This window comes from Belonocnema kinseyi, chromosome 3, assembly GCF_010883055.1.
Source record: "Belonocnema kinseyi isolate 2016_QV_RU_SX_M_011 chromosome 3, B_treatae_v1, whole genome shotgun sequence".
NCBI lineage: Eukaryota > Metazoa > Arthropoda > Insecta > Hymenoptera > Cynipidae > Belonocnema > Belonocnema kinseyi.
This window is the reverse complement of record NC_046659.1, coordinates 61442081-61458508: the sequence shown is the minus strand read 5'-3', so window position 1 is coordinate 61458508 and position 16428 is coordinate 61442081. Positions and strand designations below refer to the sequence as shown.

The 16428-nt window shown below is 36.1% G+C and overlaps 2 protein-coding genes across 3 annotated transcripts in view; both read left to right on the top strand.

The window, feature by feature from the left end:
• Positions 1-2076, top strand: part of LOC117169622 (uncharacterized serine-rich protein C215.13-like) — an 11893-nt gene extending 9817 nt beyond the window's left edge. Inside the window, exon 4 of the mRNA XM_033356077.1 lies at positions 758-2076. Within this exon, the coding sequence (XP_033211968.1) occupies positions 758-980 (223 nt within the window). The 3' untranslated portion in view covers positions 981-2076. The remainder of the gene's footprint in view (positions 1-757) is intronic.
• A 225-nt stretch (positions 2077-2301) lies between these two features.
• Positions 2302-12061, top strand: LOC117170149 (protein fem-1 homolog B-like). 2 transcript variants are annotated; one of them, XM_033356702.1, is made up of 4 exons: positions 2302-2512; positions 2592-2720; positions 11605-11720; positions 11794-12061. In XM_033356702.1, the coding sequence occupies exons 2-4, from the start codon at positions 2700-2702 to the stop codon at positions 11870-11872; spliced, it is 216 nt and encodes a 71-aa protein (XP_033212593.1). In that variant the 5' UTR covers positions 2302-2512; positions 2592-2699; the 3' UTR covers positions 11873-12061. The 2 variants fall into 2 exon arrangements, with proteins under 2 accessions (XP_033212593.1, XP_033212592.1); XM_033356701.1 differs by lacking the exons at positions 2302-2512; positions 2592-2720 and adding an exon at positions 3634-3690.
• The last annotated feature ends 4367 nt before the right edge of the window (positions 12062-16428 follow it).

The following is a 16428-nucleotide window of genomic DNA, read 5'->3' as shown; positions in this document are numbered from 1 at the left end:
TTATGACAAATTTTTAAATATATATATATATATAAGTGACAGTCGTTCATCATGCAGAATTCACTCATTATTTCCATCGACGACGGTATGTTTGTCTGTCATTTATTTTGTGAAAGGCCTTTGAAAAAGTGATTTCTTAGTCAAGTTCAAATCTTTTGCGCTTAGCGTTTGCCCGTTCTGAGAAGCGCGCTATATGAGTTATCGATGTGCGCACTAGTTACTAAGATTACTTTGGATACCATTTCTGTCTTTAAAAAAGTAATTACTTAGTCAAGTTCAAATCTTGGGCGCTTAGCGTTCCATCGTTTCGAGAAGCGCGTAATATAACTCATTGGTTTGGTTTACAAAGTTTCAGCTAAATCCACCGAAAGCCATTTTCCCATACATGTAGTGCGGGTTCCTTTAACGTAATTAACACATAGGTATTATTTTTACTAAATTTATATTAAAAATAGAAAATACTACGTAAAATTACTTACCTCTAAAGAAAATGTAGTCGAAAAAACGAATATCAGGCGAAATTCAATTTTTTCGAAGCACCCACTTTACAACCTAGGAAACCACACTTGTGCAAATTTGTACCAAGCCCAACTTTCGAAGTGAACCTCACGAACAATATGAGGCGAAGGAGCTCGGCGCATATTTGCACAAGTGTGGTAACCACGGGTTATAATCCATCCGGCGGGTAGACACTCCAATTGTTAATTATAATTTAATTTTCATTTGATTATTTACACGAGTTTATCATCCTTTTTAGCACCAGATACATCACATCTACGATTGAAAGATCCAGAGACTTTCTTAATAGGATGCTAAAGCCATCAACAAAAACAAAGGATGATATCAAAAACCACCAGAACATGGTCTCAATGATTCTGGTGATAGTAGTGTCAGTATTCTTTGGAATATTGGCAGCAGTTTACCTGGGCCTCGGAAGAAAAGTGGAAAATGTACCATCGCTTCCTGCTAGTAGGTATTAATGCATAACATGTATGCATTATAAAATGACAAGATTGAACGAACTTCCGTCGAATCTCTTACAGTGGCATTTTATTGCTCTAAATAGGAATGACAATTAAATTTTTTTATGATCTACAATGATCTATTATTTTTTACAAAGTGCATACAATCTCAGGCTTCAATTCAATTAAAATACTGATTGTTAAATCTTTTTTTTTCGGTAAATTATAATTTATAAAACGTAAAAATTAAATTAAATGTATCAGTAAAATATTATATAATTCTTATCTCTAAAGTCTAAACTAATTGTAACTAACGATTTTTCAAAAGCGTCCTAACTATTATGAGGACTTGAAAATCAAAAATAATTATGAAGAAGATTTCTTTTCAAGAATAACATTATTTTTTAGATCTTTTGGGATTGTCATTTCGTTTATCTCCTTATTTTCGGGTTTCATTAACAATACACTCTAACATTATTTATGATAATTTTCTTATCAAATTTTTCATCATTGAACTCGAAGAGTGACAACTACTTATTTCGAAGCAAATGGCAGTAATAACGCAGTAAATCATTTATAGAAATAATCATTTTCAAACCCTTTCCTCTAATTGAATGATGTGAAATTGTTCATGATTTGCAATTATTGACAAAAGTATACATTGTATTTTATTTGAATATAGAATTCTGCGAATCTGATTCAGTACAAACAAAATACAGGTGTTTAAATTATTGTTATGAACTTTGAAATATTTATGAGTGCATTAGAAAAGTAAAATAAGTGCCTAATTGAGTATTTTAATGCTGATTGATCATCCTTTTGCTAATGCTAGTAGTATAATTTCTAATAATTTTAAAAGTAGTATCTAATAATAATAACAAGTTTCATTTCATAAATGATTCATATTTGTACGTTAGTGACAAAAAAATTGCACCTTCCATTTCCAGATTAGTTAGCGATAAATACTAGTGGACTGATCAAGCTTTTAGAGATATATTTTTACTGAGATTAATTTCTTATTTTTGTGAGAACTGAAATGAACAATTGTCAACTGTTTTCAAACTTCGAAAGATGTATTTTTCTTATATGAATAATAAAGATCATTTATTGGGTTAAAAAAGATCACTTATTTCCTCCTTCCTTACTTTATTTACAATTTTTATTTTAGTTTAAAAAGTAGTACATTAGATTAGCAATGCTAATTAATTGATTATATAAAAATTTAATCACCCATATTAACATTAAGTTAAATATTATTTTATTTCCAAGAAATAAGTGAATTGTCGAATGTTTGTACTTAATATTTCAGTAAAATTAAATTTGCAATTTGTAGATAGCAACGTTCCGCTCTGCATTCTGGAACTGGTGAATCAATGTCATCCAGCAGTAAATTGTATATTGGAAGAAAATCTCGAAAACGTATTTGCGTTACTAAAACAAGTTCAGCTGATTTTAATTTAGAAATCAGCTGCAGCTTCATGCGAAGATTCCCTACTAAAATCTTATCATAAGGACGAAGATTTTATAAAAACGTTCAATGCCTTAAAGTGGTAAGTTCGACATTTAATAACAAATTAATAATAAATTCAATATTTGAACTCGTGTCGGTATATTTTGTTTGTATTTCAGTCTGACTTTATTGTGAAAAAGGATTTACATAATGCACAAATTCTGATTATTGCAAATCCAAATTGGGGAATATCACTCGTCGAAATTGATAAAGAAAATAAATGATCGATGCAAGTTGTAGAGAAGATGGTGAGTTAACTTTCAAATAGAATTTGTTTAAAGTTAAAAAACGAAACTTAAAATTATTGGGAGCGTGCATTAATTTCGAGAGACTTCTAAGAGATGGCGTTACTTGTACTATATCGCAACGAGGCATATAATTATTATATGCATTTCGAAGACCCATCATGTTGCCTTAGTTTTCATTAGGTATTGTTTTACCGAAGTGTAAACAGCATAATTTTTGCAGCAAGAAATATATCCGATTACGTACCAACAAAGCAGCATTTGCGGGAATTTGGACTTTTTTCAATTAGAAGAAAAGTGCTGCTGAAAGTCATCGATTGCTTTTGGAAACTTATGGGGATTACACTCCATTGATTAAAACGTGCGAGTACTGGTTTCGAAAATTTAAAGGTGGTGATTTCGACACGAAGGACAAAGAATGTCCAGGCTATCCGAAAAAATCGAGGATGAGGAATTGTAGACGTTACTCGGCGAACAACCGCGTCAAATGCAAGATGAGCTTGCAAAATCATTAGGAGTTGATCGTTCAACCATTACTAAACGCTTACATGCACTGGGAACGATCTAGAATCAAGGTAATTGGGTGGCGTACGAACTGAAGCCAAGAGACGTGGAAAGGAGATTTTTTACTTGTGAAAAGCTACTACAACGGCAAAATCGAAAAGTCTTTCTGCATTGCACTGTCACTGGCGATGAGATGTGGATGCGCTATAATAACTCTAAGCGTTGGAAATCGTGGATTAAGCCCAGCCAACCATCAACGCCAGAACCGAATATCCATGGATCGAAGCTCATGTTCTGTATTTGGTGGGAGCAGGATGTGGTGTACTATCAACTGCTTCAACCTAACGAAACCATCACGGGCGTCCTTAATCGAAAACAACTAATGCGATTCAGCCGCTATACGAGGAGAGACACGATAAAGTTATTCTTCTCCATGACAAAGCTCGGCCCCAATCAGTCAGGATTCACGGTCTTTCCCCTATTTCCATGCGTTTCCCCTATTTTTAAAAAACTTCACCTTTCTCTCTTTTCTCTGAATAATCAATATTTAGCGTGTCTACCGAGGTGTACTCTACCCGCAAAACCTTGAATGTTCAGGAAATTGTGATATACCTGGATAAACTTGGAAATGTTAGGGAATTTCTAGATGGTATTTTCACTTTTTTTGGTTTTAAAAGCTATATAAAATTGAATAACAATGATTCTCATAATTTGTACAAGTATTTTTATATTACTATACTTACCTATTTTGTTGAAAATTAATTTTTTCTTAATTTGAGATTGTTGTTTTAAGTGAATTTAAGTTTGGTTGAATTCAACAGTTTTTTTTTCTTGAAAATCAAAATATTTTTTTCTTTGAAGATTGATTATAATCAATCTTCAGTTGATTTTGATTTAGAAATTTAGAAATTAAAAACCATAGAGTGCATTTTTAATTAGAATAATTATTCTAATTAAAAATTCACTTTATGGTTAAAAACTAAGCTATTTTGTTAAAAATTAGTAGTTTCTTTGGTAGAAAATTATTTTTTTTAGCGATAATTTAAGTATTCCAATAAAACTTTAAATAATTTGTTGACATTTTTTTTAACTAAAAATGTAACCATTCCATTTGAATATTCCATTATTTCAGTTAAAAATGTATCTCTTTATTTTATTTTTTTAAACTTTTACTCGAGTGAACCGGTTTATGCTTCATAGTCGCGGACTAAGTTAAGTGACTGATAAGACTAAGAAGTTATAAGTTAGTTTAATACGATACATGAAACGTACTACGATGATGTTGTAGGTATACAATTAATAAAGGCCGCTAGCGTTGGAGGTGACAACAGTTGCCTCTGGATGCTTTCTTAGAGCTACCATATTCACTCCACAGGTTTTTAGTCGCTGGCTTCCTGATTGTCCAGAATTTTTCTTACAATACGACAGGTGTTTAATAAAACCGCCTTATGACCTGATGCCACTACCCTACTGACTCATATTAGGATAATTTACAGCAAATTTCGTTCTTAAATAGAGACGCACCAATTTCTCGGTCATTGTGGTATCCCACTTGATGTTCTTCCATGCACTCGCATGCTGTGGCCCCCAGCGACGGCTTCAGGGGCGTCCTGACAATCCTGGGGAAGCGACAGGCGTTTCAGAATCTTTAAAATACTCTCCATTATTATTTATGGGTTTTAGTGTTCTTCTTAGTCCCTTTCCTCTTCGTCATCTGCCTGCATGGCATGGGAAAACCCGTCAGTAGCAGTGCTACAGAAAACATAGCCGTCAAAGTCATGAGAGGAAAGCTCAATCCTACCGCGACACGAACACGAGAACACCTTCGGTGTTATTTTATTAAATTTTTACTCGGGTAAACCCGGTTATACATCATTGCCACGGACTAAGTCAAGTGACTGATGAGATTAGAATGTTATAAGTTAATTCAACTAATTTAATACGATGCTTGAAACCTCCTGCGATGATGTTGTCGGTATATAATTTCGGGCGGCCTCTGGATGCCTCCTTAGATGCTTCTACCTCTAGATGCTTTCTTAGAGCTACCATCTGCCACTACACGGGTTTTTAGTCGCTCACTTCCTGATGGTCAAGAAAGTTTCTTACAATGCAACAGGTGTTTAATAAAACCACCTTCTCAGCTACTGTCAATACCCTACTGACTCCTAAATGTTCAAGATGTTTAGTGCATCTTGCGTGCACATTGCCTGTAGCTGAAATCACAATGGGATGAATAGATGCATGGTTCACATCCCGTCATATGGTCTTTACTTCATGCCTTAACTCGCTTTACTTATGGATCTTGTTTGTATAGGTTGACTGCAAATTTCGGTTAAGCGGACAGGCAATGTTGATGATGTAGACTCTTCCATCTTTTTTTCTCGCATCATGATGTCAGGTCGATTGGCCCGGATGTAATCATCCGTTTGTATAGTAACATCCCAATATAAGATGTAATCTTCGCTTTCTAAAACGGGCATTGGAATGCATCTATAGAAAGGCATTCATTCTTTTAAGAGTCCTAGGTTTAGGGCAAGTTGTTGATGTATAATGCCCACTACATCATTATGTCTGTACGTATATTCTTTCTGAGCCATTAGGCGACAGCTATCAATAATGTGCTCGATGGATTCGTTGGTATCTCCACATAATCGGCATCGGTCAACCACGTCTTGATTCTACACATTTTTGTGATAATTCCAGAAAGCCATGGATGGCTTTCTGCCTCCATTGTATTTCTAATTCCTTTATGGTTTCTGCCCTGATATTCAAGGCCTTATCTGAGGACAAATTTAAGGGCGTACAGGCAAGATCCACTTTACAGACGATACTGTAAAGCACAACATTTCTTTTGCTGTTAAAATAGTCTCGCAACTGTATAGTTTGTGACTCACGCATTCTTTTGACATCTACAACGCCCCTACCCCCTAAATGTCGTGGTAGAACTACCCTTTCAATCGCTGAATTTCTGTGGTGCATTCGGTGCTTCGTCCTTTCAACGCGAACAATTCTGTTTAACTTTTCAAGGTCGGTGTTAGACCATTTTATGAGCCCAAAGTAGTTCGTGAGGACAGGGATATCATTTGTGTTGATCGCCCTGATGTTGTTTGCCGACTTGAGAAAATTCGGCATAATCAATATGAGTCTCGCAGTGAAGGCAGTCGTTAGGCTTGTCTTAACCATCGTATGCTGAATACCCTTAGATTCAAGAATACCCAGATATTTATATGATTCGCCTGCAGCCATTGCCTCGATGTCATTTTCGAACTCGTTTTCTAACTCTGCGGTCCCTAATTCTCCTCTGATTAAATGCACTGTTCTACGTTTATCTAGTCTGTTCTACATTTATCTACATTTATCTAGTAAAGAAGATGGGTCACTTGATGACCATCCATATTATCATGAATTTTGAACCCATGAGACATGCTGTTTAGCGTTTTGCTCAATGGATTCAACGATAAACAGAACTATAGTGCGCTGAAGGAGTCTCCTTGGAATATACCCGTCGTAAAGCGTATTCGTCTGGTTATCCTTGGTTGTCCATAATCAAAATACTTGATTCTTGTACCCCAGATTCTCATCGCATGGCTTAGAAAGTTAATAATTCGTGGGCAGATTTTGTAAAGTTTCAAGACTTGAAGCAAATATCCATGCGGCACGGAAGGAAACGCTTGCCATGTGTAAGTTCCCGACCAGCAGTTAGTAATGTCTTCCAATTGAGGGACTTCGGTGTAAGACCACGGCCGCATAGGTAAGCCTGGATCGTAGGGTCGCTGTGTAGATCCACAGTGTCTCTGGTTTCAAGCCCCAGATTTGTCATATGACTCTCCTATAGAGCCATAGAGTCACTACTAGCTTCTTGCACTTGTTTTCCAGGTGCTCGTTCCATGACAGCTTCTCATCCAGAATGAATCCTAGATGCTTCAGTTGTCCTTCAATTAGGTTTACTGCTCCGCTTAGGGCCGCTGTGGTCATCATGCCTGCTTTCGGAATAAAGAGCACTCTCGTACCCCTCCATGCTGTCGGAGCATATTCCAACGTCAGACTAGCCCGTGCAAGTCTCGCAATCGGCCCTATGATGATCTCTACAGATCTCTGTAAGAAGACTGAATATATCGCCGTCGTAGAAGCAGCATGACACATCTCATTTTTGGCCATTTTGAGGTTCTAACAGTTTCAAAATTTAAAAAAGCGGCAAATCGACTGTCGGGGTTAGTTTTAGGGTTTTAAGTTTGGAACCGCCACTATTGCCGATTTAGTCACCAGAACAATCAACTTATTCCATGAAGCTTAAATCTAAGATAAGAATATATTATATAATAATTATTATCTAATTATATAATATTATATAATTATTATATAATAATATAAGAAGAAAAATAAACAGTGTTTTGTATGTCCTGAAAAATGGGGTTAAATGAGTTATCATGCTGCTTCTACGGCGACGATATGACATCCGGACAAGGAGACTTGTAAGGACTCAAGGACTTCTGGGCCCACCTGGCCCCGGATGGTGTAACAACCTCGTTGGCTAGCCGCCGTTTCTGGCCCAGTTGGGCCACAGGCCCCTTTTCTCCGACCCTTTTAAAGGCCGAAAAATTTGCCTTGATCAAGTATCCCCCGCCGGGTAATTTCAGAGTTCCGAGAATAGCATCCGCATTTCGAGAAAGTAGCTTATCCAGTCTAGCCGCTTCTGCTCGTTTCTTGATGTCTGTGCAAAAGTTGGTACAGCTTTCTTGATTTGCCTTACGAATTGCAACAGTGAGTCTCCCCAGCATTTTGTACTCTTGTAGGCCGGCAATTACTTTCATAAGTAGATTTGATGGCTTCCATTAAAATCTCGGTCACCATTTTCAGGGTATCCACGTCTCTGATTGACCAGGGATCCTCTGAGAATACACTTCTTAGTTTCGTGAAAAACTGATCCCAGTCCGTTCTTCTTGGAATTCTGGCCCCTCTAGTGCCCGAGGGTAGAATGGATTCCAACTTGAACTCTATCTGTGTGTGATCTGAGAGAGTGGTTTCATCTGAGACTCTCCCCTTCTTGATGTTATCTCTAAAACTATTGGTACAGAGAGTGATGTCAATGACTTCCTGTCTGACCGAGTTATGAAACATCGAGGAGCTGCCTCACAAAGTATTGAAAATAAAAAAACTACTTGATTAAAATTTAAACTATTTTGTTGAAAACTCATTACTTTGCTTGAAATGGATTTAATTTGGTTGAAAAAACGTGTTTTTTTTGTAAAAAATTAGTCGAAAATTAAACGCAATATTTTTATTAAAGACGCTAATAATTTTAAGCGCTTTAAATTGAATTCAAGATCGTACCAACCAAATTTTAGTGGAAGATCTTAGTGATTTAGGCGTACCTTAAAACATAGCTTTTGTTTACAACTCTATTTCATGCTAGAATATTTATTTTAATATCTGCGGCGAATTGGTTGGACGTAGAGTAAGTCCAGTGGGCCTTCCTCAGGGCTGCATTTTGAGTCTTATAATGTATTCAGCTAATACCCGCAAAGTCCATTGGCTTTTGCCGCAGGGGTGTGCCATATTGGAATTTTCAGATCATATAGTAATTTTATTTAGATCCAGTTACCCCGAACTTTACATTACATCCCTCCAACAATAGTTAAATGCATTTGCAGAATTTTTGTCGGAACGTGGATTAGAAATTTTTCCTTAGAAAACAAAATTAGTTCTTTTGAACAAAATAAAATTGAATTTTGATAACCACATATATACTCTAAATCTTAATAACTGGATTATTAAGCTCTCATTGCACGTCAATTTTTTATGAATTGTTCTGGATTATTTACTTACGCTCAATGAACACTTTAAATATCTAATTGATAAATTCAGAAAAAAACCTGTCTTATGACAGGTCTAATGTCATTAGAATTGTTTAGATTACGCTTCTCAAATTGGCACATTCCAAAACTACAAATTCTTGGATAAAATAGAACAAAATTAGAAATCACCCTGCCGATGAAAACGCACTGAAAAAGCAAAGAAACCGCACTGGTCAGTGCCGACTCAGTGCTTTTTCTTTTGCACTACCTGTACCGCTAGTTTTCTATACCTGAGTTCCCCTTCAAGTGTCTATTTATATTTTTAAAGGGCTATTTTCACCCAATAAATCTAGTCTGTGAGGTCTTTGAAAAGGTGTGTTAATAGTGTATTCTAACAGTTTTAGTGAAAGTCGGTGTGCCTATGCAAATGCGACTAGGCTACCAAGTAGACCAGCTGGAAGGAATTAAAAATAAAAAATTAAAATTGGTAAAATTTGGAACTTATCTATGAGAGGGTTAGACATTCAGAATCTAAGGGTACTGTCACACCTCTGCCTGCCTGCCCGGTGCAGGCAGGCAGCAGCCCCAGACCGTTCACACCTTGGATTTTCCGTCTGTGGAAAATCTTAAAATCGCGCGGGAATTTTAAATATTGTAAATTTTTTTAATGAAATAAACCAAGTTTTTATAGTTAAAATTGATAATTATAATAATGACTTTCATTTTTCTAAAATAATGTAAAAATAAGAGATAAAACACCCAGCCCTGAATTGAGTATTTCAGAAATTGTCAAGTGTTTACAGAAAAGTCGTTTTGTCAGTAATTGTTTTTTTAAAATTCTTATCTGGTGTTGATGTCCTGTATCGCACAATAAAAGAAAATATATTTCAGTAAGTGAAATAAATAAGTTTTGATGCTCTTGTACTATGTAAATATTTTTTTAAAGGTAAAATTTCAAATTCGTATAGGAACCGTCAGCTTACAGCAACCTAGCCTACAAAATGCAATGTATATTCCATTAATTTTACACAAAGTTTAAAAATTATATCGTACAGCCAAAATTATATCGCCTGAAACCCAGATATATGTATATACATTGCATTCGCAGGTTAGGTTGCTGTAAGCTGACGGTTCCTATACGAATTGGAAATTTCACCTTTAAAAAAATATTTACATTGTACAAGAGCATAAAAACTTACTTATTTCACTTACAGCAATAATCTATCTCTTATTTTTACATTATATTAGAAAAATGAAACTCATTATCAAAATTGTCAATTTTAATTATAAAAACTTGGTTTATTACGTTTAAAAAGTTGACAATATCTAAAATTCCCGCGCGATTTTAAGATTTTCCATAGACGGAAAAACTAAATTATGAACGGTCCCGGGCAGCTGTCTGTCTGCACCAGGCAGGCAGACAGAGGTGTGCCAGTACCCTAAGGGTTTCTATTATTTTAGATACCTAACTTTTTCTTTTGGATGTTTAAAATTGGATGAGTATAACTTATCTCGTAAATGGAATGAAATACGCCAAAACAGACAACATTTTTTAATTCAACTTCAAAGTAGTATATTATTATATAGGTTATGATTATAAATATGTTTAATGAGAAGATTCATAAATTAAACAAAAGTGTTAATAATTAGAAGAAAATTCTAAGAAGGAAGTCGGTTTGGTTGCGGCCAGGTACTGTAAATAGCTCTGCCCGCCCGGTACGTGACGAATACAATAGGACCGTTATAGGATCGTCCCATCACTTCTCAGTGCCGTTTAGGTGCTGAAAATCAGCACAAACAGCCACTGAAACGACACTGGCGGCCCAGTGCCGTTCACCAGTGCTTTTTCAGTGATTTTTCATTTGCAGGGCAAGCCTCGAGATTAGCCGTAGGATATAGGGCAAGTACCCTCCTACATGTCATTTTAGCAGAAAAATATGAACCCTCCTTAGATTCCGATTCAATTTATAACGAAAAATATATCGTAAAGGTATTCTCGAATCTTAATTAACCCATAACAGTGATCACACATTCTCTCTTAAAACAAGTGTTCAAATAGGCTTTCTAACTCAAAGTTCCCCCAATCCCATCATCTTCCTTCCAGAATGCTTCAGTTTTTTCTGTTGAAGCAATAGCCATTCTATATACACTACATTTCATTATAAAGCATTAATTTAAAAAAGTAGTTATTTTTTTTGACTCGTTAAGTGTTTCTTCAACCGACCATGATAAAATTAAATCTCACCTTATCTTCCTAATCAGAAATAGTTTTGCCTCCCTTATCGCGCTTGATTATACATAATATTATGCTAGCATAGGTACCAGGCCATAAGAACATCCCGGAAAATGAGCTCGCGGATGTAACCGCAAAATCTTGAAAATTATAATGTAAACACTCATTGTAGTTAATATGAATAGAAAAAAACGTTTTATGACGATCTGAAATAATTTTTTTTCTATTCAGTTCAAACTTGAATTATTCCATACTTTTAATTTTCACTGTTTTAGTTCTTTACATTTTGATTTATTCATTTCCTGCATTCATTTCCAGTTGATTCTTTTCTCAGGATGATGAATTTTTTTTACAGATTTCCTTGTGCAGCTACAGCAAAATGGTTGGTCAGTGGAGTTCTGATATTAATGCATTGGACAATCAAAGAAATACATCACTTCATGTAATTGGTAGATATGAAAAACCAATAAGGTTCGTTTTTGATGAAGCATTTTATTTTTTCTTATATTTAAAAAATTTTAACTAATTAATACAAAAATTTCAGTGATTTCATGACTCTACAAGCAGTTATAATGGTATTGATAGAAGATGGACACGGTGAATATTTAAGGACACATACTTGACGAAGCCAAACCGTCTGGTCCGTTTCAAAATACACTTATTTGCAGATGAAAAAAAAGAAATAAATTGCTGAACATTGGTTTGAGATACATACTAGTTAATGAACCAATTATTAAACTTGCAATAGTAACATGTGATATATAAGAAACATTACGCGTGAAGACCACGCTCACAGGAACTCAAAGCTGTTATTTTAGAAGCTAAGAAAAATCTAACTAGAAAAGCCGTATCCAGTCCCAGTCGGGGGAGAAAAAGGGCGTGTCTATAACTTTGCCAAACCTGAGGTGGGTGAAAGTTTTCAGGTTCGTAGACATTGATTGTTCAGTTTGAGGTTCGAGGTTAAGGCACAGTAAAAGTTGCCGTAGGGTCCTAGCCTTAATATTTAGATTTGACGACAAACTCACGTTTTGTTTATACCTTTGGTTGTACGATCGTAGAACATCTGGTCTTAGGCACAGGATCGGAAATTATTTGCCCTTTTTTAAAATTCAAGTTTTCTAAAACATTTCGGCCCCTTTTGAACGGTCTAACTTCGAAACTATAATATGACAGTCATTCTATATTAAAAAAGATATCGATTTTATCGATATCGTAAAAAAGATATCGATTTTGATATCTCCTTGATTCGTGGCTAAATGACACTTGCTGCGAGAGATGAGCTCATTAAGATACTCCTTGTGCCACCTTTTCCAAAAATGTTCTCTTATTTGCTGCTGGGCGACTTACCAGAAACTAGCCTATTTGCTGATGTGTGTTAAAAGAGTTTCCTATTATTCTTGCGAAATGGCGTATAAATGATTTGACCCCGGTTTCCCAGAGACCCCCAAAATATGGAGCTCTGGGAGGTATGCAGTGCCAGGTATATTCTTTCTTCGAAAGATACTGCTTAATACTTTCGCTCTGCTCCAGTGAGCTTACTTGTCTGTATAATTCCCGTAGTTCGTTACTCGCGTCTACGAAATTATTTCCGTTATCTGAATGCATCGAAGAGTCTTCTACGAGCGAGAAAAGGTTTTAAGCAAGCGAAGAAGGCTTCTGATGTTAGATCGTAAGCGAGTTCTAAATGCCTTTGTAGCGAGACATACGAAAATCTATACATATGTCTTTATTTTAGTACGATTTCTATGTCGATGTTTCTTTGTGAAAAAAGGTCCGCAAGAATCGACACACACATGAAAGAAGGGCCGAGTGAACGTTATTCGATTCTGTGGTAAGTCACCCATCGGATAATTAACTTCGCGAGGTTTTGCCCTGAAATATTTCTAGCATTGGCTTATTGCTCGCCGAGTAGATTTTTGCCTATCCAGTGCCCAATACATTTCACGAACCCTGCAGAGTGTAGCATTGGCTCATGCATGCAACCGCCGTAAATGTTCATGTCGAATAACAGTTCTTGTGATATGATCATTTTTCGGAAGGACGACAGGTTGCTTTTGGGACTCTGGGAGAGACGATCTGTCTAGTCTACCTCATATCTCGAGTATGCCTTGTTTTAAAGAAAGATTGAGACAGAGAGGCACACTATTTGGATTAAGATTTTATTTTTTCGATAATAAGACCAGCTCGTCCGAAAATGTGTCGGCTTGAATTTTTCTGATTGTTTTGCGAGCTGAATTTAATACATCCCTTGATAATAGACCTTGAAATTTGGAAACTTTAGTCTTAATTTTTGTGTTCATAAAAAATCTTCAACAATAAGCAACAGTTACTTGGAGTTTTTTAAAAGTACTATACCTTGAAAAAAGATCAAACTCTTGTTGAATAACCTTGAGAGAGACATTTTCTGATAGCTGCATCTCTGACTTTTCTGGTGATTTGAAATCGAACTGAGGCCACACATTCTCAATTTCACTAAGCCATTCTGGACCACGTATCCAGAGATAATTTTTTAAGAAATCTTGTGGATTCTGTTCGCGAGAAATGAAATCCGCAGGATTTTCATGCGCACGCACGTGACGCCAATTTTTAGACTCAGTAGTTGTTTGAATCTCCACAACTCGCTTGGCAATGAACGTGGCCGACGTATGTGGTGGGGCGTTGATTAAATTCAAGACAATGGTTGCGTCTGACCAAAAAAGAGTCTGCAAATTTAATTTGAAACGAGTAAACTGTCGCATTGTACAATTGTGTAAGAAGAGTAGCGGCGCATAACTCTAATCTTGATAAGAGTCTTGGTTTTTATTGGTGCGACACGCGATTTTGAACAAATGAGAACACAATGGTGATGGCCCTGGGTATCAGTGGTCCATAAAAGAGGGCACGCACCATAGGCCTTTTCGCTCGCGTCGCACCTCGTCTGAAAATTCGAAAGTTATGCATCGTGGGTACCTGATGCGGTTGAGCAAACTTAATTGCGATTTATAATCAAACCATTTGTCCGGAATTTCTATTGGAACTGGATCATCCCAACTCAATTCGAGTTTCCAAATTTTTGGATTAAAATGTTCCCAATGAGAATAACTGGACCCAACAAACCTAGCGGGTCAAACAGTTTGGCACATTGAGCGAGAATCAAACTTTTTTTGTGGACTCCGTCGAATTTGCTTAATTGACCGTATATAAAATATAGAGTCGGACGTCGGATCCCAATGGATTCCTAACGCCTTCATTGTTTCCGAGGGTTCTAGAGAGAGGTAAAAATCAGCCGATTCGTTTAAAAATTCGTGGCATAGTGCGGAACGATTCGATCCCTACTTTCGTAGATTGAATCCACTAAGTCGTAAAAGATTAACTCAATCTTCTTTTAATTGTAACGCCTCTTGCACCGATTGCGCTCCGGCCAACAGGTCGTCGACATAAAAATCGCGTTTTAAAATTGAAGCCGCAAGAGGAAAAGATTCTTGCTCATCGTCTGCGAGTTGGTGTAAAGTTCGAATTGCAAGAAACGAAGCGCATGAGTACGGAATGTAACCGCGTTTAAAGCGTAGATTTTAATCGGTACATGGGGTTCGTTTCGCCATACAATCTTTTGATAAAAACTGTCTTCCGGGGGAACCCTAATTTGTTGATACATCTGCTGATTATGAGCCGTAAGTGTTACCGGAAAGGTTCGAAAACGGGTAACGATGGAAAAAAAGATCTTGTATTGTAGGTCTCACTAAGAAAGTATAGTTTAAAGAAATACTGGTTGTAGTTTTAGCGGAAGCATTATACACTGCCCTTGTTTTAGTTGTAAGGCTGTCGGCCTTTATTACCGCGCAGTGATTATTAACAAGAGATATATTACCTTCATTACAATAACCGTAGATACAGTCTTGGTACTGAGATTTGAGTTCGGGATTCCTTGTGAATCCTTTCTCAAACGCGTACAATTGTTGAATGGCTACATTTTAAGTGTCCAAGTGATTATTTTTAATCATTAAGCGGTAACCTACCACGTAACGATCGGACTCGTCGTGCTCAGTTGTGTTTTTTTTTGTAATGGTATTCCGTGGCTCGCTCTTCCTCTGAAAGTATTTTTGAGGAATTTTCTTCTGCTAATTCCCACAAGTTGGATAAATCTTGAAATTTAAGGGGGTATCCCTATACAGATCGCGAAAAATCGAAGAAAACTTATGGAACTTTTGGTAACAAAACTATGCAATGTTTCGATCTCAAATTTGGACTGATATTTATTGACGTTTCATTAATAAAATAAAAAAAATTTTCAATGCAAAATGTTAATAAACAAATCCGCCATGACGCGCGTAACTTATCAACTTTTTTCCCTTCTGGTTTTATGGGCAACGCTATCGGTCCTGTGCTTCTCTGAATCATTTCAATCGGTTTTTTTGTTATTATAAGATGTATACCTCGTCTATATACCTATTTTTAAAGCATGGAAAAATTATTCCACAAAATGACAGAAAAAAAAATATAATTTCGAATTTTTTTAATTGTTTATGCAAATAAGTGGTTAAATAATAATCTTGCACAAAAACAAAGAGGTATATCGACTAGACAATTAAATTATCTGTAAAATGGCGGTTTTTGTTTTTCGATTAGTTGAAAATTCGCTGAGTTCTCGTGCTCATAAATACGGAAAATCGGGAAAATCTGATTTCGAGATAAACGCGTTTGAAGTCCGCGAGGACAATGATAATAAATCGATTTTTTCATCAATCTATATAGGGATACGCCCTTAATTAAATTGCAAGAAACGCGCGATTTTGGCTGCAATTGAGATTTGGGTAATTTAGGACTGACGAACCGTCCCGCCAAGATTCAGCTGAGATCAGTTTCTTGAAAGAGTGCTGATTGACCCTTGATCTTAATTAGACTACCGGGCATAAGATTATAAAAATGTTCGGCGCCTATTAAATCTGCTAAAAAAGATCTGCTAAAAAGATTTGGTCGGGATTATGTATAGAATTTTTATCAACAGGATTCACGGGCATCAACTCTGAAATTTCTTGAAAAACTAAATATGTGAGGTTAAGATATACTTCGTCGTAGCGCGATTTAATTTGAGTAGAAGTAACGTATTTTATTCGGGATTTAAGGTTTTCCACTCCCTTTAATTTTGCGTTGATTTGTTTCTTTTGGAGACCTAGAGAATTTGCGGATTTCTCTGCGATGG